The sequence below is a fragment of the Homarus americanus genome, unplaced genomic scaffold (assembly GCF_018991925.1).
Source record: "Homarus americanus isolate GMGI-L3 unplaced genomic scaffold, GMGI_Hamer_2.0 scaffold43746, whole genome shotgun sequence".
Classification (NCBI taxonomy): Eukaryota; Metazoa; Arthropoda; class Malacostraca; order Decapoda; family Nephropidae; genus Homarus; species Homarus americanus.
In genome coordinates this window covers 462,501-486,302 of record NW_024715982.1, presented here as the reverse complement: position 1 = coordinate 486,302, position 23,802 = coordinate 462,501, and the positions used below count along the sequence as shown (strand labels likewise).

The 23,802-nt window shown below is 43.0% G+C and overlaps 1 protein-coding gene across 2 annotated transcripts in view; it reads right to left on the bottom strand.

Annotated features, from left to right (window-relative positions):
- Positions 1-23,802, bottom strand: part of LOC121858009 (neuronal acetylcholine receptor subunit alpha-10-like) — a 127,915-nt gene that overhangs the window by 44,549 nt on the left and 59,564 nt on the right. For both annotated transcript variants that reach the window (XM_042354242.1, XM_042354243.1), the window contains exon 3: positions 18,699-18,847. In XM_042354242.1, the coding sequence (XP_042210176.1) occupies positions 18,699-18,847 (149 nt within the window). The remainder of the gene's footprint in view (positions 1-18,698; positions 18,848-23,802) is intronic.

Sequence of the window (23,802 nt, the reverse complement as noted above, 5' to 3'; positions counted from 1 at the left end):
TTCACTGTTTCATTATGGACGAACCTTTACATGAATCTATTGAACCAATGTATGTCGATTATCTATCTATCTATCTATCTATCTATCTATACACACTACAAGCCCCTCTCTCTCTCTCTCTCTCTCAAATATTTCAGAATCATAAAATAAGAAAAATAAAATTATTAGTGGCGATCATCCATCACCCCTGAAGGCATACGCTATAAATATGTCATAGTCTTTTGTGTTAAGTCAGACATTCATTAATCATTTTCACTGTGAACTTTATAGAGGGATAACTTTTTAAATATATAGGGCATTTATGGTACTGTATGTATAAGAGGAAGGAAGGAAGGAAGGGAGGAAGGAGGAGGAGGAGAGAAGGAAGGATGAGAAGGTAGACGAGGAGAAGAAGCTACTGATGATGATGAAAAAAAATATTAATAATAATAAGAAGAAGAAGAAGAAGAACGAACGAACGAACCACCACCATCTGAAGATCTTCCAACAGAGACAAAGTTAAGTTTATCAATTTATAATACTTCGACTTCCTTCCTCACAAGACAATCAGGGGGTGACACGACCTCCGGGATTTATTCTGGGGGTAAGGGGTTATATCAGGGGGTTCTGAGAGAGAGAGAGAGAGAGGTTAGTTAGTTAGTTGTCAGGTGTCAGAGAGGTTGTCAATATGTCATTGTTATATACGTAAGGGTAGAGGAAGGTCCACTCCTCTCTGCCTGCCTGCCAACACCACCCATCATTATCCGCTATTCCTTGACTCCAAAACATGTTCTTTCCTACTTTCTTCCCTCTCACCTGTTTCCTCTTGTTTCAGCCTCCCTCCTACTTTTTTTTTCTATATTTCCAACCTACTTTCTTCCCTCCCACCTTCCCTCTCTTCCCTTCCCTCCTACCTCTTCCCTCTCTTCTCTCCCCTTTCTTTAATCCCAACCAATACAGTCACCCCTTCATTACTGTGGTGGTCAACTTGAACACTAACAAGCAAGGTCTATATTGCCTGCATGTAATACGTTTCTTCCACCCAGACAACAACAGCAATAAAAACAATAACAATAACAACAATAACAACAACAGCAATAAAAACAACAACAACAACAATAATAATAATAATAATAATAATAATAATAATAATAATAATAATAATAATAATAATAATAATAATAATAATAATAATAATAATAATAATAATAATAATAATAATAATAATAATAATAATAGGTGTGGTTCAGTAGTTTTATCAGAGGTGCTTGCCATGTAAGTGTAGGTGATTCCTGGGTCGTCAGTAGCACCTGTGTGTGTGTGTGTGTGTGTGTGTGTGTCCTCTGTGGTGATTAGGTTGAGAGCCTCTCATTATGGTGTTCATAGAGGAGACGAGGAGGAGGAGGAGGGTTGGTGGGGGGTGAGGTGGGTAGTAGTGGTAGTGGGGAGAGAGATTGGTGGTGAGAGTGATGAGAATACCTCTCTCTCTCTCTCTCTCTCTATCTCTCTCTCTCTCCCATACCACCATATTAATTTAACCAGGGATTGTTTGGTCCCACTAACTTGAATCTAATCGAGTCACTACCAACAGCTGTCTGAAATACAATACAACGTCTCTCTCTCGCTCTCTCTCTCGCTCTCTCTCTCTCTCTCTCTCAGATAAAGCCAGGCTGGGATAGGATAACAAGGAAGGAGTAAGTTTGGTAACATACGAGTAAGATAGTATTTTATAGTAAGATATGAAGATAGATATACAGTAAAATATATATTAAGGTAAAAAAATACAAACTGTTCTCTGGGATAATCACCACAGTGTCCCGGAATAATCACCACAGTGTCCCGGGATAATCACCACAGTGTCCCGGGATAATCACCACAGTGTCCCGGAATAATCACCACAGTGTCCCGGGATAATCACCCACAGTGTCCCGGAATAATCACCCACAGTGTCCCGGAATAATCACCACAGTATCCCCGTCAAGAGGTTATCATCGGCAGTAGGAATCATCTGGAGCCTCGACAGTTGTATCTGAAGGAGGACCTGGACGACGATGAGTGTTTTGTAACATTAAGGGGAGGAAGCTGCTGTTCTTGTGAGGTTTAAGATGAATGCCCCGAATTACAGATCTCCCCATCCGTGCAAGAGTGACCGACTCTCTCTCTCTCTCTCTCTCTCTCTCTCTCTCTCTCTCTCTCTGCTCCTGTCGTTGGGTCTCCGCCAGCACCTTTCTCTGTGTCTGTGTTTATGTGTTGTGGGACAGCCTAGATCAGGTGTTTTGCCTCTTGGTGCCTGAAGGACGTCTCACCCAAGGAAACACACTAGACCACAGCTCCTATGATATCTCCAAGGGCGGTGTTCCCATCTGGTGAGGTGATTCATAAGCCACCGATGTTAACAGTTACCTGACTCCTACGCCGGGATAATGTTAACTAGCATTGACCTAAAGAGGTAGTTACGAGTGTACCCAATTTAACCCTTCATCCACTCACCCAATTCATTTCCCCTCTCACTCAAGTCAACCACTCTCTCGCATCCATCCATCCATCCATCCATCCATCCACCCATCCATCCATCCATCCATCCATCCATCCATCCATCCATCCATCCATCCATCCATCCATCCATCCATCCATCCATCAGCTTTGTATCAATTTTATTCATAAACTTTTCCTCAGCAGAATCCTAAGACCTGTCTCTCAACTCCTAACCCAAGTTTTTATGACATTTCTCAGTATTAAAAACTATAGGATATTGGTCATGGATTGTGAGAGAGAGAGAGAGAGAGAGAGAGAGAGAGAGAGAGAGAGAGAGAGAGAGAGAGAGAGAGAGAGAGAGAGAGTTACATATACATATAAACTTCAACAACAAAATCAAGTGACCTCCCAACATCCACACAAGTTCAATACCCGTCACAGATCCCCCCCTCCCCCCACCCAATAATTCACGGTATGTTAAAATGGTCTTTCCCTCATACTAATCTATTCTAATTTATTCAGCTGCATGACCCACGACTTCTGAAATCCAATTTGGTTCACGCGCATCTGATACAATTTTGTTTTTATATTCAAGGATAAGGATTTAGTGTTGGTTAATTATCTATCTATCTATCTATCTATCTATCTATCTATCTATCTATCTATCTATCTTTCTATCTATCTATCTATCTATCCATCTATCATTCTATCTATCTACCTCATTGTCTTTATCTAATTCTCTCTCATTATCCATCTATCTCTTTAAGTCTCTCCATTATTCTCTCTCTCTCTCTCTCTCTGTCTCTCTCTCTCTCTCTCTCTTTCTTCTCATATTTACTTTACACCAACAAACAAAATTCCTAAAAAAAATAATAAATAAAAAAAAATCGTAAAATATGAAAACAAATTTACAAGTTTTTTACAAATTCTTTAAAGATGTAAATATGACATTAAAAAAAAGACCATTTATATCATAGACCCTTCAATGGCTGTTTCCCTTCGCTATGTAAATATTTCCAACATTTCCGTCAAATTTATGCAAAAGGTAAAATTATTAAGAGAAAACTCCTTGTAAGTCGAAGTAATATCTTCAGGTAACGATAAGAGTCTGAAATGTGCTTGCTTGCTTGCTTTCTGCTTGCTTGGATATTGTTTACCGGCTTGTTTATTGACTTGCATGCTGGATTGCTTTCTGCATGCTGGGTCCATTACTGCTTATTTGCTCACTTGCTTTCTTGCATATTCCTTACTTACTGGCTTGCTTATTTGCTTGATTTCTTGCTTATTGCTTGTTTAAGACACTGAATTTACTGGGCGTTAACACCTGGGTCATTAGGGCCGTAGCAAGCCGAGTTGTTGACAGCGGTAAATCCTGAACCAGGTAACGCGATAATGAAGGTTCTCCACAGATACGTTGCCTTATGCCTTACAAACTTGATCCAGTGATAATAGTGGTGCCAGTGGTGTTAGCAGTGGTGTCAGGAGTGATGTCAGCAGTGGTGTAAGAGGGTGGAAGAGGGTGGAAGCCTCACAGGACTAGCCTCAGGAAGTAAGATAATTATCCTTCTATTTACCGTCAGGATGCTGCTATACGTCACGCCATCCATCCATCCATCACCTGCGTCGTCGTCACTTCCTGTTGCTACCTTGTCACGACCACCACGATCACCACGACCACCACGACACCTTCAGGATAACGTTTAGAATTTCAAGTGCTTCCTCCTTCGCTGCCACGTCATTCTATATACCTAACCAATCACGACCACTACGACCACCACCAGCACGACCTCTTCCACGACCAAAATCATCATCTCCTCCACCACCACTTCCATCAGTTATCTTTACAGGTCGTTCATGTCGTCGTGCTCTTAACGTTAAGCTTCCACGACTTCAGCATCGACGCCTACAGGTCATCGTGTGTATTCCATAGCCTCTCTCCCTTCCTTCTTCTCTTCCTTCCTTCTTCTCTCCCTTCCTTCTTCTCTTCCTTCCTTCTTCTCTCCCTTCCTTCTTCTCTTCCTTCCTTCTTCTCTTCCTTCCTTCTTCTCTCCCTTCCTTCTTCTCTCCCTTTTCACTTTCTCTCCCTTCCTTCTTCTCTCCATTTCCACTTTCTCTCCCTTCCTCCCACCCTTCTTCACTCCCTTGTTCTCTCCCTTCTTTACCCTCCCTCCCGCCCTTCTTCCCCCCAACCTCCCTCGCTCCCCTCTTCCCAAAACACCAAATCATCGGGAAAAAACTGTCGGGATTTACAAAGATTCCCCGACAACTTCTCCATTAAGACACCACCTGGAGTAATACATTCTCCCGACAACTTCACTATCGGGAAACTGTCGGGAATTAATAAATATCCCCAATAACTGCACGATCAAACTGTCGAGAATCATTAAGTTCACCATCGGGAATCCATCGGGGTTTCAATAAATTCAGACATTCTAAGTTAACCTGATGTACGTACACACACACACCCACACACACACACACACACACACACACACACACACACACACACACACACACACACACACACACACACACAGAGAGAGAGTAAACTAGAAGAGATCCATAACATATCGACTCTAATTTTCTTGTGCAAAAACGTAGAGAATTCAAGACCATTTATCTCAATTGATCGCCTTCTGATCCTCCTTCTCCTGATGGTTCTCCCACCAATCATTATCAGGTTCTCTCAGCCAATCATTATCAGGTTCTCTCAGCCAATCATTATCAGGTTCTCTCAGCCAATCATTATCAGGTTCTCTCAGCCAATCACTTTTACGGGAGAATATTTCTTATAAATTTAATTGGTATATTTGTCTGTAGCGTCAACACTTGTTTTGTTTTTAAGGTTTTCTCCAACAGAATACAACTAACACTGTGTTGTTTGTCTAACCTAACCTAACCAAACTTTATCTAACCCAAACCTAACCTAACCTAATACAAGAAAAACTAACTAACTAAATAAATAAATAAATGATAGAACATAGAAGTGCATATGTTTTAACCATTAATAAACACCAAGGCCAAAACCAAGTCCTTTACGTGAGTGCCTCCAAGTCTACCCTTCCATCATGTTGTCGCTGCTGTAATCCTACCTGTGTCCTGGGGTGACTACACTCAGGTAGATGCAGACAGTATTTCCCTGTACCTGTGGCAGAGCTGCAGGTAACACAAGGACCTCAGGTAATACAAGAGATGCAGGTAACACAAGAGCTACAGGTAACATAAGGGCCTCAGGTAACATAAGCGATGTAGGTAACACAAGAGCTACAGGTAACACAAGAGCTGTAAGTAACACAAGAGCTATAGGTAACATAAGAGCTGCAGGTAAAACAAAGACGAACCACAGGTAACACAAAACCCGCAGGTAACGCAATAGCTGCAAATAACACAAAGACGAACCACAGGTAACACAAGGATGAGCCACAGGAGGAAGAGCCACAGGAGGAAGACCCATGTAGACAAGGAAGGAGTCTGACCATCAAGCCGTAGAGGGAAGAATACAGACTGCAGGGGAGGTGGGCGCTGATAGATGCAGTGCTCCTGAAGGTGGACTGTTGCCAAGGCCTGGGGGGGGGATATAGTGGAGAGCGTGGGGTGACAGAGACGAGGAGAGGAGAGAGGAGGGGGGGAAGGAGAGGAGGGGGAAGGAGAGAGAGGGAGAGAGGGAGGGGCGGAAGTGAGAGAGGAAGGAGAGAGGGAGGGGCGGAAGGAGGGAGAGGGAGGGAGAGAGGGAGGAGGGGAGAAGAAGAGGGGTGGGGAGAGGAGAGTAGAGGAGGGGTAAAGGGAGGGGGAGAAGGGAGAGGGAGCGAGAGGGGGGATAATTTGAATGCCCTCTGAACATCGAATATTAAAACTAAACTATCCTAATCTAACCTAACCTAACTTAACCAAACCTAACCTAACCTAACCTAACCTAACCTAACCTAACCTAACCTCACTTAACCTAACAGACATGGAAAGAATGGAAATAAAGAGTTGAATTAGTGAAGAAATGATGAATGGGAGCAATAAAACAGAGGATTAGGGAATAGATTAACAATTATACATCTCTCTCTCTCTCTCTCTCTCTCTCTCTCACTCACTCACTCATTCCCTCACTCACTCACTCACTCACTCTCTCTCTCTCTCTCTCTCTCTCTCTCTCTCTCTCTCTCTCTCTCTCTCTCTCTCTCTCTCATCCAAAGTAATATTCCCCATCGTGGTCACAATTCTCAGGTGAGTAAGAACAGAGGCAGGTGGCTACAGGTGGTCACGGGTCACCTGGGGATTAATTACACGAATTACCCTCCACCTGGGATTGTGTTAAAAAGGGGGGGGGGCTGTAATGTGATTTATTTTAGGAAAGGTAATGACGCGGAATGACCATAACTATATTAGTTGTAGGAGAGAGAGAGAGAGAGAGAGAGAGAGAGAGAGAGAGAGAGAGAGAGAGAGAGAGAGAGAGAGAGAGAGAGAGAGAGAGTGACAAAAAAAAATAGAGAGAATAGACAAAAGAAAGAAAAAAAGTCAACAAATACATAATATCTTAATTCCATAAAAGCCAATGAAAACCTTTTATCGGAAACAAAATACAAGTAAGATAAACTTATTTAAAAGTGTGTGTATTTAAGCTAGCTAATTTGCATGGTAATTAATGAACGGACACACACACACACACACACCTGGTCACCTCTCTGGAAACATTACAACACGTTTCAAATACAAATTGTTCCTCATTATTTCGTACAACTTTTTGACTTTCTTTTCGCTTGATGGAACAATATTTTTTTTTTTGTATTTTCTATAGTTTTTTAGTCACGACAGCAAAATAATAAGAGTCGACTTCCTTCTACCAATTACGGATTTATTGACATAACTTTTTTTCTTCAGATATTTAATTAATAAGTTGAATATTTACTCTAACCCCAGTACGACCTCTGTACCTCAGTACGACAATTCTACCTCAGTACGATTACTGTACCCCAGCTTGATCCTTCCACCTCAGCACGACCCCTCCACCCAAACACGACCCCTTCACCATAAACACGACCCCTTCACCCCAACACGACCCATTCACTCCAGCACGACCCCTCCACCCCAGCACGACCCCTCCACCCCAGCATGATCCCTCCACTCCAACACGACCTCTTCACCTCAGCACGACCCCTCCCCAGCCTCGTACATCAGCCCTACCTCATTGAAATTGCAAAGTACACACCATCCATCATGTTACCGGGGGAGGGGGGGGTGAAGGGGAGGGGTAGGTAGTGAGAGAGTAATTAATTATATCACAGAAATAAAATAATTAAAATAAATTACATTAAATAATACAATAATAACTTAAATCTTCCACTGTTCATTAAAAAAACCCTATAATATCTTTATTTATATATCAAGTTGTATTACCTCTTCATTATATCAGTGATTAAATAACTAAAATATTATTCACCTTACCATCTGCTGGGATATTTTTAACACTGTACTAAATACTATCACAGGGAGACAGACCTACAACACGTCCGTTCACCTTGACACCTGATATGCAACTGGTTACTTTCCATAGACCACTACTCCACTGACGCCATACTTACTGTTTGTTTACTGATTAAGATTCCAGCTCAGTCTAATAATTAAGTCTCAGTTCATTTATGTTAGATATTTCAGTAAATTTATTCACTATATATTTTTCTACAATTTATTTCAATGTTTGTAACTCTTAAATCATGTTTCTTAAATCTGTTAAAGTTTCAGTGGTCATACATTCAAACACACACTAATACACTCTAGATTTCCCCAAACCTTCCTCTCATTATCTCACAATTTATAAAGTAGTCTAAATTATTAACAAGTAGCTACTAATATCATCATCATCTACAATCATTAATCTATCTTTTTATTAACATTTACAAAGATAACATTACATATATATATTGAAAATATCATAAACAGAACAATAACTAACAAACGTTTCATTAGATATTTCACATTCTTTAATTAAATTTATTATTAACTCACAAATCATTTCAAAACAATCACCGATCACTAATATTCTTCATATAATACTTTAGTTCACTTAACAAATCACCAGTAACATAAATACTCAAAGATTTCTCTAAACATTTACATATTTCTTGATCTCGAAAAATTTTCCCATTCTCTTTTACATTACAGAGGGATAGCTAACCTAATTTCTGAACCCCCCACACACACCCCCGTAAGCAGTACGAATCCACAGGGATATTTCGTCGCATTGTTGGTCCCTCCACGAAAAACAGAACCACGACAAAACAATGAGGAGGCTTCACAATTCTGGTCTCAAAAGCAAGAATTGGCACAACCATTAAATTGAGAGAGAGTCATCAATACAAAGTTCTACGGTCGACTCAACATTGACAGATTGCCGATTAATGATTCCCTGACCTACATATTCCCCAGTCCGCTTCCTCCAGCCATTCCTAGCAGTCAAAGCTATCCCTAACCATTCCCAGCCACTCATGCCAATTCCAACTACTTGTGTTCCAGTCACTCTTAAATAGCCCCAGTCCCTCCCCCCACCCTCACCCCCTCCCCCACATACACAAACATAGTTCCCCAATGTTGTCAAAGTGTTTTGTTTTACATGCTTTGATATTTTCGTTTCATGTTTGAATTAACAGATTCCCTTGATCCTTATGTTTCTACATCAAGGGACCCTGTAAACACACACCTAACCTAACCCAACCTAACCCCTTTCTCGTTAGTATTCCACGTCATGGAACAGGAGAAAGTGAATCTTCAACAAGGGGATCAGATGGGAGTCATGAGGTTAGGCATAGATTCGAAACCTTTAAAAAATATCTTAAGATCAGAACTTAATGTCATTATGGGAAGGTGGGGACATGGGAGGGGTGGTAATAGTGTCATGGGTAGGTCGCGTGGGTGTTCCCGGAGGGTCGCGTGGTGTAATGTTCGATAACTCTGGGTCATATAGTTTTCAAAACGTAAAAACTAATGTGAGTTTCCAGCAGTTCCCTCCCGGATATTACCTTGGCTAGTGTCGTTAACACAGGTGACGGAAGGTGTGTGTGTGTGTGTGTGTGTGTGTGTGATTGCTTGTGGCATTAAGTAAATATTCAAAATTCTGGCGTAGGTTAGATTAACTTTAGGGTAGGTTAGGTTAGGTTCGCAAAGAGGTTAGACTAAGGTGCACATTAATCTCGACTAACATACTCCATACTCTTATCTAACTTAACATAATAAATCCCAAAACACAAAAACAAAACAAACAAACACAAAACACATTATTTTTACACCCGACATAAAACACCCCCTCCTCTTCCCCCCTCACCCCCTCCCTCTCCCCCCCTCACCCCCCTCCTTACAGCCAGCCACAGCTAAATTGAATCAAGAATTTTATTAGGAAAGTTGACAGTGGGAGGAAAAAGCAAGCACGTGATGAAGGAGACCGGAGGGATTTATCGAGGCCCTTGACATGGTGAGCTGAGTTGAGTTCTTGGATAATATCTGTGTATGTATGTATGTATGTATGTATGTAGATATGTATGTATGTATGTATGTATGTATGTATGTATGTATGTGTATATGTATGTATGTATGTATGCATGTATGTACTGTATATGTATGTATGTATGTATGTATGTATGTATGTATGTATGTATGTACTGTATATATATGTATGTATGTGTGTATGTATAGAGACAAATTAATAATGTTTCTTCCTGTAAAGGTTAAAAATCTACTTCAGAAATGTTAACAGATCAAGATTAATCTAACACGTGTTGCCCAACCTACCAAAAGCTATCTAAACTAAACAGGTCCACTAATTAAATTTAAACAAGTCGTAATTAAATTCTAACATAATCAACTTAACTTCAACATCAATCTACTTAATTCTAACATAATCCACTGCTAATTCAACACGTATTTAAGCGATATTAACCAATTACACTGTACCACTAAAGCCGAGTTACACTGTGGCTCTACTTCTTAACATTCTCTCTCTCAAGTGATTAACAACAAAGGACATGATTCCAGCCTCTATCACGCTGACGAGGCGATAACGAAGGTGGAGGTGGGGGGGGGTTAGGCTATCATGTTCGTCAAGAGTCTAAGCCAAGGTCCTTAACTAACTGCTAACATTTCATCTTTTTTATGATTTATCATGTATAGTTTAGTCTAAGGTATTTAAAAGAATTGTTATCATGTTCATTTAAATTGCTATCATGTCTCGTCTAATCCAAGGAACTTTAAATTGCTATCATGTCTATTTAGAATCCAAGTCATATAACGAATTGGTATATTTTGTTTGTTTAGTTATCTATCCATACATCCAGCTATTTATCCATCTATTTATCTATCTATCCCTCCACCCATTCATCCATCCATTTATCTATCTATCTATCTATCCATCTATCTATCCATCCACCCATCCACCCACCCATCCATCCACCATCACGACCATTGAATATAGTCAACAAGTAAACAGGGTGTACAGAGCCAACCAATACCATCAGCATGCAGAGGGGTGAGGTGGCCAGGGACGATAATAATAGGGTGTTTATCATCTACGAGGTTTAATATTTTCTCCTGGTGGTGTGTAGTGTGTATGGTGTATAGTGTGTATGGTGTATAGTGTGTGGTGTGTTTGGTGTATAGTGTGTAGTGTGTAGTGTGTGGTGTGTAGTGTATAGTGTATAGTGTTTAGTGTGTAGTATTAGTGTGTAGTGTGTAGTGTGTATAGTGTGTAGTGTATAGTGTGTGTAATAGTGTGTATGGTGTATAGTGTGTGGTGTGTAGTGTGTAGTGTATCACCTGCACCACACCGTTCCATCATAGACTGTGCTGTGTTACCAGATAGCATACCTCAGGGTGATGTATAGTGTCCAAATATTGTGGTTTAAAATGTACAGTCCCCTTCACTAGTGCGTTTACAGGGCCTCATCATATAAACATTCCACAAATCATTACGCTGAGGTATTTCTTTTAATAGTTTTTTAATTTAATTCCATTGATTGTTTACTATTGTGAGTTTCCTTCTATCGAATGTAAAAAAAACAGCTCCTGTAAACGCACTAGTGAAGGGGACTCTACCACAATGCGTTATCCCCCCCCTAATAGCGTCTTTACACAGTGCCACTAGCCTTAACGATACGAGATGACGTGTAATTGAGTTACCCCTCCTTGCCTGGGTAGTAATAAAGTCACTGGTAAAAAAGCCACCCTGAAATATGTATCTAGGTAAAAAAACCCATCCTATTATGTGTGACCTAGGTTAAAAAAGCCACCTTGAAATCTGAAAGTTATTAAAAAAGCCACCGTAGGTAAAAAAGCCACTTGTAATATACATCCTAAGTTAAAAAGCCACCTTGAAAAACAATCCTTACTATCAGACCGTAAAGGATATCCCAGTCACAACAGCGTGGCCATGGCCCTTAAAATAATCCTTGCTATGTTGAAACGTAATGGATCTCTTAATCCCTAAGAAAGTGGATATAAGAAAATGAAATATCCTAATCCCAACACACTGGATAAAGCCTCTCTAACACATCCCAATCCATACCCTGAGAGGGAGCGTAGGATCTCCCCCCTAATCCCAGGACCCGTGAAAGCGATCCATTGAAAAAATAAACCCAGACCGTGAGGAAAGCGAAGCGTGTCCTAATGTCCTCCACCCGAACCAGACCCCTCTCCTCCTCCAACCTCACCCACCCCCACTAACCCCACCCCACCACCCCAACCCCACCCACACCCCACCCCCAACCCATCACTTTGAAACACTCAGCAAACATCATTCACACCTCGCTGTATTCAAGAGGTCACAGGCGATGGAGTCGTGATTTAGGGTGAGTCGTTTTCACATATATATACCATCAGTTAATAATCCCCGTAAACGACATCGACGACCCCAGTGTGAAATCCCGGTAATTAAACGACATTACATTGGGGATTAACGACGCTGATCCTAGGGCCGTGTTTCAAGGGGTGGTTTGTCCTAGTTTAAATGCGTGGTTGTGTATGAGTTCAGAGAGGCAGTGACTGCTACATACATAACCACACCTTGATTACGTGTCATTAAAATGCTAAGACACACAGTAAGGCATAGAGGTGATTCTTAAGTTCAAACGTTATTTAAATGTGATGATATAAATTTAGTGTCACAATATACGCAATAATACCGAAAGAAACTTGAGTTATTGTGGTCCGTCTTTATAACATTGGAGGTAACTTGAAATTGCTCTCTCTCTCTCTCTCTCTCTCTCTCTCTCTCTCTCTCTCTTTTTTTAATTAACCTGTGGGATAGGGTCAGCTCAGGTGATATTATTGAGTAATTACCTTTAATTAACACACAGCATATAGGTGAGTCATGGTCCTCCTTCCTAATTATTTCCTAGAGACTCTCACAAGTTCCTAAGTTAGTTTATTCCCCTACTAATCATTCTATCCCTACCAATCATTCTTCCCCACCAATCATTTCTTCCCTAATCATTCTATCCCTACCAATCATTCTTCCCTACCAATCATTCTTCCCACTCATTCTATCCTACCAATCATTCTATCCTACCATTCTATCCCTACCAATCATTCTTCCCTACCAATCATTCTTCCCTACCAATCATTCTTCCTACCAATCATTCTTCCCTACCAATCATTCTTCCTACCATCATTCTTCCCCTACCAATCATTCTACCTACCAATCATTCTTCCTACAATCATTCTTCCCCTACCAATCATTCTTCCCAATCATTCTATCCCTACAATCATTCCCTACCAATCATTCTTCCCCTACCAATCATTCTTCCCTACCAATCATTCTTCCCTACCAATCATTCTTCTACCAATCATTCTCTCTACTGCCACTCTACACCCCTATAGCATCTGCCTTTAGTATTATCGTTAAAAGGGAAAAAAAAAGAAGAAGGAAAAATCGACACGCTAGGTATCACATATATTAAGGGAAGAGAGAATGAAGAGAACTCTCTGTTTGTTCTTAAAACAACAACTATATTCCTTTAAAATTCCTCTGGTCTGTAAAGCTCGTTTGGTAGGGGTGTGTGTGTGTGTGTGTGTGTGTGTGTGTGTGTGTGTGTGTGTGTGTGTGTGTGTGTGTGTGTGTGTGTGTGTTTTCAGTCTTTTATTTTTACCTCTAAGCGTTACAACAGTGGAATACAAAATAATACAGTTGTCGTTTTTTCTGTACCAACTCAGTACGTAAAAAAATATCTTCAGGCGAGGACTATAAGCGACCAAGGGGGATATATATATATTTTTTTTCACATGTAGTTCATTAATTGCTAGATTTTTAACTGCGTTTTCTGGTGATTTTGACTTTGGTTGCTTTAATATATATCTTTTTCAAGGGTTAAATTCGATATAACACGGGTGGTGGGGGTGAGGGGAAGGTGAAGAGGGTGAAGGTGTGGAGAGACAGGCACCGACTGACTCTCTCTCTATCTCTTTCTCTCTTCTTATCCTTCCACACACACACACACACACACACACACACACACACACACACACACACACACAAACACCACTCTACCTACTCTAACCAGCCCAGCCCAACCCAGCCAGACCCAGCCCAACCCAACCCAATTCCCACAACCCAACTCAATCCAACTACTATCTAGAACCAACAACACTCACAGTACGTTTGAGAATCCACCACCCAGGTTGATACGGTCGCAGGAGGAGGAGGAGGAGGAGGTGGAGCAGTAGGATTAATAGCTAGAGTTAGTGGCCGTTGTTCAGTGGCTGGTGGCAGGCAGTACGACCCAAGTTTTTGATGTAGTGTTAAATCCTCTTGGTGGTATTCGGCCTCATATGAAAGAGCTGGCTGGCGCGTCACCACATGTACAGGGTATATTCTAAGGTGTGTTGTGTGTTGTGTTGTGTTGTGTTGGTGTGTGTGTGTGTGTGTGTGTGTGTGTGTGTGTGTGTGTGTGTGTGTGTGTGTGTGTGTGTGTGTGTGTGTGTTTCCTTATCTCAGATTCTCAACAATTCGTGTGCTTGAATTTCTCCTCCCTTTGTTGGTAACACTTGAGCGCTTCTCACTGGCCCACCAAAGCTACAACTCAGAGCTTCCTAGGTAAAAATTTCCCCATCCTTCCCTCACCCCTCACCCCTCTAACTGGTGTACAAGGACCGCATCTGACTCAGTTAGGCTTCTACACAAAGTTGATGGACGAAATAGCGGAGAAATTAAACTGGGAATGGAAAATAAATATATTCGTTGTCTCATCTCCACTGGGAAAAAAAATATTATACAAGAATATGTTTCTGGTGTAGGTGAGATGTTTTTCAGGATGAGAGAGACGTGTAGCAGGGAGGAGAGTCACTGAGGGAGTTTTCTGCTGCAGGGAGTGTGTGTGTGTGTGTGTGTGTGTGTGTGTGTGTGTGTGTCAACAGCCCACAGAGAGAGTAAGTGTCGGAGAGAAGGTTTTCGTGTCCATGGAAGATATTCTTTGGGGCTGATGTGTGTAAACGAGAGATCCACCAGTGACAGACGCCTTCGTGACAGACGCTTCAGTGACGAACCTTCAGTGACAGACGCTTCAGTGACAGACGCTTCAGTGACGAACCCTTCAGTGACAGAGCTTCAAGTGACCCTACCTCCTTCCTCCTTTCTTTTTACAAGTCAGTGGTAATTCCCCTCAGCCGCCCCATGGTGGAAGTTTATACATGATGAAGAGGCCGACCACAGCTGTTCTGGGTCACAGAGTTCCCTCAAAACAGGTTGGTTACACGTGTCTGGGTGGCCACTTCAACCTCGACCTTGTTTATCACTCCCAGGAGACGTGTTCAGGACGGGAATTAACCATGATGTTGATGCGTTGGGACAAGAACGGTACAAGGTGTTATAACGTGTCAAGAACGATATTTTGCGATGTAGATTTGTAGATGTTATGTTAGGTCAGGTTAGGTTAAGGTGCTTGGTTTTGGTTGAGAATAATGTTACGGTATCGGATCATTAATTGGTAGTTGTGGTGGTGGTGGTGGTAGTGGGTGGTTGTGGTGATAGTGGGTGGTTGTGGTGGTGGTAGTGGTGGTTGTGGTGGTGGTAGTGGGTGGTTGTGGTGGTGGTAGTGGGTGGTTGTGATGATAGTGGATGGTTATGGTGGTGGTGGTGATGATAGTGGATGGTTGGTGATGAGTGGGTGGTTGTGGTGGTGGTGTAGTGGTTGTTGGTGGTAGTGGGTGGTTGTGGTGGTGGTAGTGGGTGGTTGTGATGAGGTGGATGGTTATGGTGGTAGTGGTGATGATGGTGGGTGGTAGTGGTGGTGACAGTGGTGGTAGTGGTGATGATAGTGGGTGGTTGTGGTGGTGGTGGTGGTGGTGGTTGTGGTGGTGATAGGGTGGTTGTGGTGGTGGTAGGGTGGTTGTGATGAGAGGATGGTTAGTGGTGGTAGTGGTGATGATAGTGGGTGGTGTGTGGTGACAGGGTGGTGGTGATGATAGTGGGGTGGTAGATGCAGATAGGGTGGTAGTGGTGGATGGGGGTGTGGTGATGATAGGTGGTGGTCAAACACTGCATAACCTTCACTCACTTGCCTGCCCTCAATGATCCACTGTTATCACTGCCCTAACATTAACTGCTAACCATAAACCATAGCTCTATAACCCAAACCAAACACACACACACACACACACAAAACACACACACACACAATAATACCAATTAACCTGATCTGGGAAACATTAACGGTTAGTTAATATTTGACCTCTCCAGATGAGGTCAAAGGTCATGTCTAACTTGACCTTAAAGACGTGATTAATGTTCACTTAACGCTAATGATATAATTGTAGAGGTTTAATAGTGAAATTCGTATCTTGTGGTGTATATAATGAATGACTAATAATAATAATAATAATAATAATAATAAATAATAATAATAATAATAATAATAATAATAATAATAATAATAATAATATAAAGGAAGAAGAAAACAGGATAAAATATATAGTCCTTCCTCCTTTTCCTCCCTCTTTCCCTTCCTTACTCCTCCTTTCCTCCCTTCCTCTTCTTCCTTCCCTTTCCTCCTTCCTTTATCTTCCTCCTTCTTTCTTCTCCCTCTCATTCTCTTCCCTCCCTCCCAAAAGTGTGTATTTCCGGGTTCCAGATTGACTGTATATTTTCCCTATCGACCGGATAACTTTTTCCTCCAGGTAAAATATACAAATGAACCAATAAACATCTTCAGTACCCCACAGGTGTTTTAAATCGTGTAATTAAGAGGTTTATTGAGTCACACTGATACTAACCTAACCTAACAAAACCTGACCTAACCAAATCTAACCAAACCTAACCTAATCTACCTCAGAATATCAGTTGGGAAAGGCGGTCACATGGTTGAGTTTGTATTGAAGGTGGGGCGAGGAGGGAGGAGGAGGAGGAGGAGGAGGGAGGAGGAGGAGGAGGAGGAGGGAGGAGGACGAGAGGAGGAGGAGGAGGAGGAGGAGGAGGAAGAGGGGAGAGGCAGCAGGTAAGCAGAATGGTAGTGTGTGGACGCAGGTGTAAGGCTGTTGGGCTGACGGAGTGCTATTTTGGTGAGGAGGAGGAGGAGAGGGAGGGTGTGGGATGTGTAAGTAGGAGGAGGAGGGAGATGAGTAGAAGGAGGAGGAGGAGGAGGAAAGATAGAGAGGAGGAAACACAGACGAAACACAGACGAAACACACAGACGAAACACTCCCTAAATCTACCAACACTTCAGGAGGCTCTGTAACCAAACATTTTAATCCACAGGTTTTTATTATTTTATTTATTTAAGGTGTTTGTATTTCAAACCACGAGACTAGAGGCACCGAATTTGCATTACTTTAAGGCACGTGTCAAGGTGAGAGGAAGTAATTAATTAAAAAAAAGTGGAAAAATAAGAATGATTTGACCTTTAACGAGTGTATTTACCTGACGACTTTAACAGAAAAAAAATATATCAACAAAAATAAATGACTGTGGTGTTTGGATTTGTTTGTTTATTTTGTTCATTGTTTAGAATTGTGAAAATGGTGCTCTCTCTCTCTCTTTCTTTTCTTTCTTTCTCTTTTTCTATTAAATCTCATCTTTATCTTTTATTTACTCTCGCTTTTCCCCCCTCCCCCCACTCTCTCTCATTCTCCTCTCCTCCTATTAAATCTTTTCTTTATCTCTGATTTACTTTCAGAGAGAGAGAGAGAGAGAGAGAGAGAGAGAGAGAGAGAGAGAGAGAGAGAGAGTTATAAGAATCCGATAGACAACCAATGAGGCGGGAGGTCTGGTTGGGGCTGTTAAAGGCAGTTACAGATGTATACTGGTTCACTGTGTTCCTGGTCCAATATGTCCCTGTCCTGCCAGGTGCCACAACGCCACTATGGTACACTGCCAGGTACCACAACACCCCTATGCTACACTGCCAGGTACACTACTATGGTACACTGCCAGGTGCCACAACACCACTATGCTACACTGCCAGGTACCACAACACCCTATGCTACACTGCCAGGTACACTACTATGGTACACTGCCGGTACCACAACACCCTATGCTACACTGCCAGGTACCACAACACCCTATGCTACACTGCCAGGTACACTACTTGGTACGCAGGTGCCACAACACCCTATATACACTGCCAGGTACCACACCCCTATGCTACACTGCGGTACACTATGGTACACTGCAGGTACCACAACACCCTGCTACACCAGGCCACAACACCCTACACTGCCAGGTACACTACTATGTACCTGAGGTACCAACACCCTATGCTACACTGCCAGGTACCACAACACCCTATGCTACACTGCCAGGTACACTTATGGTACACTGCCAGTACCACAACACCACTATGCTACACTGCAGGTACCAACACCCTATGCTACACTGCCAGGTACACTACTATGGTACACTGCCAGGTACCACAACACCTATGCTACACCCAGGTACCAAACACTATGCTACACTGCCAGGTACACTCTATGGTACTGCGGTGCCCAACACCACTATGCTACTGCAGGTCCACACCTATGTACACTGCAGGTACCACAACCCTATGCTACACTGCCAGGTACACTACTATGGTACATCAGGTGCCACAACGCCACTATGCTACACTGCCGGTACACTACTATGCTACACTGCCAGGTACACTACTATGCTATACTGCCAGGTACACTACTATGGTACACTGCCAGGTACACTACTATGGTACACTGCCAGGTACACTACTATGGTACACTGCCAGGTACCAGACCACACTATACCCTGGGCCACACAAGGGCCAAGTACTCACCACGTCAATGATCTGTGTGAGGGCCAGGCCAAAGGTGATATTGAGGGCCATCGATGCCTTGAAGGAGGGACGCACCGACTTGTCGTAGTTACTCATGAGGTACCGTGTGAGGCGGTACTCAGCCTCGTCCGCCACGCCCTCCCGCGCCACTGTTGGAGGAGAGAGAGAGAGAAACACACCTGGTGAGTGACAGTGAGTGACAGTAAATACAGGTAACTGATGATGGGTAATGGTGAGTGACGGTGGGTGAAGGGAAGGGAGAAGAGAAGAGAAGAGAAGAGAAGAGAAGAGAAGAGAAGAGAAACAGCTGATATTGGCGAGAGCGAGAGAGAGAGAGAGAGAGAAAATCACAACAAAGGAGAAAGATAAGCCAATATAATGAATGAATATGGAAGGGGAAAGAAAGAGAGAGAGAATAAGAGTAGGAAAAAGAGAAAACCACAATGAGTAGAAAAGGGGAGAAAGACACAAATAAAGTAGGAATAAGGAGAGATAATGAAATAAAATGTAACCAGGGGAGAATGAAAGGAATGAAGAATAAAGAGAATTGGACAATTATATTAAGCGAGAGAGACTAAGAAATAAAAATTAATGTTACTTGATGTTACTTAATGTTATTTTATGTTACTTAAGGTTACTTTTCTGTATACCTGCACAACCCAAGCACCTAAAACCCATCATAACCACAAATAAAAACCACAACCACAGCCCACAACCACACCCCACAACCACACCCTCACAACCACACCCCACAACCACACCCCACAACCAGCCACACACCCCACAACCACACCCCACAACCACCCCACACACAACCACACCCCACAACCACACTCCCACAACCACACGCCACCCCTGTCAGCTGTACCCTCTGGCGCGGGTCAGATAGGCGTGGGAGAACACAACCAAAGTTTCAATCAATCACAAAATTCAATCACAGGTTTCCAATGATTTACCTGAGAGTGAAAGATTTCTCTCTCTCTCTCTCTCTCTCTCTCTCTCTCTCTCTCTCTCTCTCTCTCTCTACTTACCCTGGCTTGAAATACTGGGGAGGGGTCGTGTACACCTCCACTCATGTACATAGGTGTGAGTGTGTGTGTGTGTGTGTTTATTCGATCCTTCTACGATCTTTATCTCCTTCTCTCACCCCATTCTCTCATCTCTCTACCTTCTGTCTTCCTTCTCTCCCTCCTATCAATTCATTCTCTCCACCCTTCCCGTTCTATATTCTTTCCTCTTCTTTTGCCCATTCCCTTCCTCTTTCCTTATTTCCTATTTCTTCCCTTTACTCCGTTCTTATCTCTGTTCTTCCCTCTCTCTCTCCTCCCCTCTTATCTCTATTCTTCTTTTCTCCTCCCCTCTCCTTCCTTTCCCTCTCATTTCTGTTTTTCCCCTCTCCTTTCCTCCTATCTCCCCTCTTCCTCTCCCCCTCCCTATCTCCCCTCTTCCTTCTCCTCTCCCTCTATCTCCCCTCTTCCTCTCCTTCTCTTCCCTCTCCTTCTCTCTTCCCTCTCCTCCCTTGCCTCCTCCTCCCTCGGCTGGCCAGAGGAAAGTGGCGTGGGAAATGCATATGACACTTTCTCTGGGTAAGTCCCCCACCCTCTGCTACTACCATTAGTGAGGTTGTTGACCACTACTACCAGCACTACCACTACTACCACTACCACTACTACCACTACCACTACTACCACACTACTACTACTACTACACCACTACTACTACTACTACTACTACTACCACCTATACCACTACAGAGAAAGAGAGAGGTCCGAGGAGAAGAAGAAGAAAGAGAAAGAAGAAGAAGAAGAAGAAGAAGAAGAAGAAGAAGAAGAAGCAGAAGAAGAAGAAGAAGAAAGAAGAAGAAGAAGAAATAATGAGTAGTTAATGTTAGTGATGTGCTGGAGGAGGTGTCAACAGTGGTACCGTACGTGTTATTAAGTGACGTACATACGAGTAAGTAGCTTTATGGACCGGGGCGGGAGGTGACGGGGTGGCGTGGAGTGTGGGGCAAGAGGGGGCAAGGGGTTGGAGAAGGGCAGGGGCAGAGGGTGGGTATAACATAGTGAGCTGAGCCTAGGTGTTAGTGGTGCAGCTCAGTCACTAAGACCCGGACAATGCAGGAGCCATTAACGTTGATGAGAGGTCCTTCAAGCTCCCAGGTGCAGCACAAAGTATTAACATTAAGGAAGGAAGGACAGGTGAGTAGAAGGAGGGGATGATGGTAATAGTTGAAGCAAGAGGTGGAGGAAGATGCTGTAGAGAGAGAGAGAGAGAGAGAGAGAGACTAAAAAACACATAAATTTCCTTGTTAAAATAATCTCCCAAAAAAACCAATCGGATAAAAGAATCATTTAAGTTTCCTCCTTCCCCTTACCCATCACCTCAACCAAAATGACGGTACATCAACCCAAATTACACACTCCTTTCACTCAACCATCCTTCATTACCCAAAGTCCTTCATATTAAACACTCAACCAGTCGGATTCTTTACTATACCTGAGAACCAAGTCCTCATTCCCAACACTCTCCCTCCTTCTTCCCTTCCCTCACCCCTTCCTTCCCCCCCCCCCTCCCTCCCCTTCAAGACCCTGGTTCGGCAAACACATCAGCTGCGGCGGTACCAGGGCGTTATACTGGGCAGCTATTCCCGGTTCTATGAGGCGCCTCTCTCTTAATTCTCCGAGCGCCGTTCAAGTCACGACGTGAATTGGGATATTTTTTTTTTTTTCATCTCGCAGTAGAGGAGGGGGTGAAGAAGAGGAGGTTAGAAGAGGAGAAGGAAGGTTGAAGGAAGACGAGGGGCTGAAGAAGAAGAAGAAGAAGAGGGACGCTGAAGGGCAGAGGAGGTTCTCGTGCCATCATAACCAAACACTTGCCCCCACCACCAACACACCACTACCACCACTAGACTGTAGCTCAACTCGACGCCTTCTGGCCAAGTTACCCTGACAATATTCCTGAGTTGGCCTCCCACATCGTATTTCTTAGTGGGTTCGTTCAATACCCTCCCCCAGCTATCACCAGTGACCACCAAGTACCACTCTCTTCTCTCTCTCTCTTCTCTCTCTCTCTCTCTCTCTCTCTCTCATGTGTCTCACCGCCACTTCTACCCCCAGAGCCCCTCCTTCCCCCACTCCTACTCCTCCTCTACCGCATTTTCTTCCTCATACTGTTATCTTCCTAAGCAATCTTCTTCTTTTCTTCAGATATCTTCAGTTTTCTTCCTCATTCTCTTTCTCATTTCCCGTTATCTTCTCTTTATTTATTATTATTATTTCTTCTTGATGTTGTCTGATTCTTTTTCTGACTTCATTTTCTCGTCTCTCTCTATCTACTTACTTATTTTTCCCTCCACCCTCATTTATACCTTCGATTTCACCCTCTCTCCATCTTCCCTCCCTCTTTCTCTTCAGTTTTCCTCCTATTTTTCCTTCGTCTCTTTTCCCCACTCTCACTCTCCTTTACCTTCCATTCTCTTCCCTTTTCTTGGCAAATCTTACAAGCCCTTCCCTCACCCACCTTTCCTTTCTTACCCTTTCCTACCTTCCTTCCTTCCCTCCTACTTGCCTCCATCTCATCCCCTCCTTTCTTCCCTCCTCCACCTTCGTTTCTCCCCTCCCCCTCCCTCCTATAAGAACGTAAGGAAGAGAGGGAGGAGGAGGAAGAGGAGGAGGAGGAGGAAGGGGAGAAAGAGGAAGAAGAGGAGATAGCGGTAAATTTTGGAAATTTCTCGCTGATAAGACTAATGATTTAAGATATGATACCTGGAATAGTGGCTACCTGGTTCACCTGTGTGTGTGTGTGTGTGTGTTTACCAGCGCTTCATCGGGATCACAAATACCCCCTCCGAATATCCCAAGTTGGGCTTACGATTTATCACACGTCCTTTGCCCAAGATGATATAGAGAGGGATCACCTTCTTTCTGCTGCCGTGTTTCTTAACCACGTATCTTTCTCTCTCTCTCTCCTCTCTCTCTCTCTCTCTCTCTCTCTCTCTCTCTCTCTCGCTCTCTCTCTAGGTTAGGTTAGATTAGACCTTGATAAATGTCTTAGATCTTGTTACAAACATTTTTTATCCCCTCAACAAAATTTCTGGTTAAATAAATAGATCTCCCTTCCCCTCCCCCGTCCTCCCTCGACCCATCCCAGGAGGGCGATAAGGCTCCGACCACACGTCACTCACTCGGACACAACGCAACTACACGTCACTCACTCGACACAACAACTACACGTCACTCACTCGGACACAACGCAACTACATCCGCCACTCGGACACAACGTAACTACACGTCATTCACTCGGACACAACGATATAAGCCAAAAAAAAAAAAAACATACAAATAAACCACATGAAAGCCATTAAACCAAAAACCACGAATAAAACGAATAAAAACCCGGTTTAAAACCCACAAAACCACCAATAAAACCAAATAAAGACATAACATACACAAAAACCACAACAAAACCACGAATAAAACCGAAAAAAACCTGTAAATAAACCATAGGAAAACTAAACTCATTAACAACAGCTGGTGGGGGAAGAGTCGCTCGATTGGTGGGTCTTGTTGGTCTCAGGTGCTGGGGGAAGATTGAGGCCCCAGTGACGTCTTAGGGAGTATTCATTGTTGTGGCAGGGTCCAGCTGGGAGGAGGGTGGGGAGGGGGGGAGGGGGATGAGGGGGTGGGGAGGTGGAGGGGGATGAGGGGTGGGGTGGGGGTGAGAGAAGGAGGAGTGGAGAAGAAAGATGTTTAGGAGAATGAAAGGGAGAAGTAGGAAGAGGGTGGTTGAGAAAATGTAGGAGGAGAGAGAGAGAGAGAGAGAGAGAGAAGAGAAGAGAGAAGACCCCACCCTCCTCAATAGCTACAAACACGAACACAGAAACAGAATGAAAAAAAGATAAAAAATAAAAAAAAAAAAATAAACTACAGAACAGCAAATGAACCGAAGCAAGAACCAATGTCGACGAGTGTCAATAGATTCCCCACTGAACACAAGGCAACAAAGAGTGAACAGAGGCGAGTCACGGTAGACACACATTACCACAGGTGTTGGAGATAAATAAAAAAAACAACAGGTGAGTGAAATAAAAACAAAAGAGATAAGA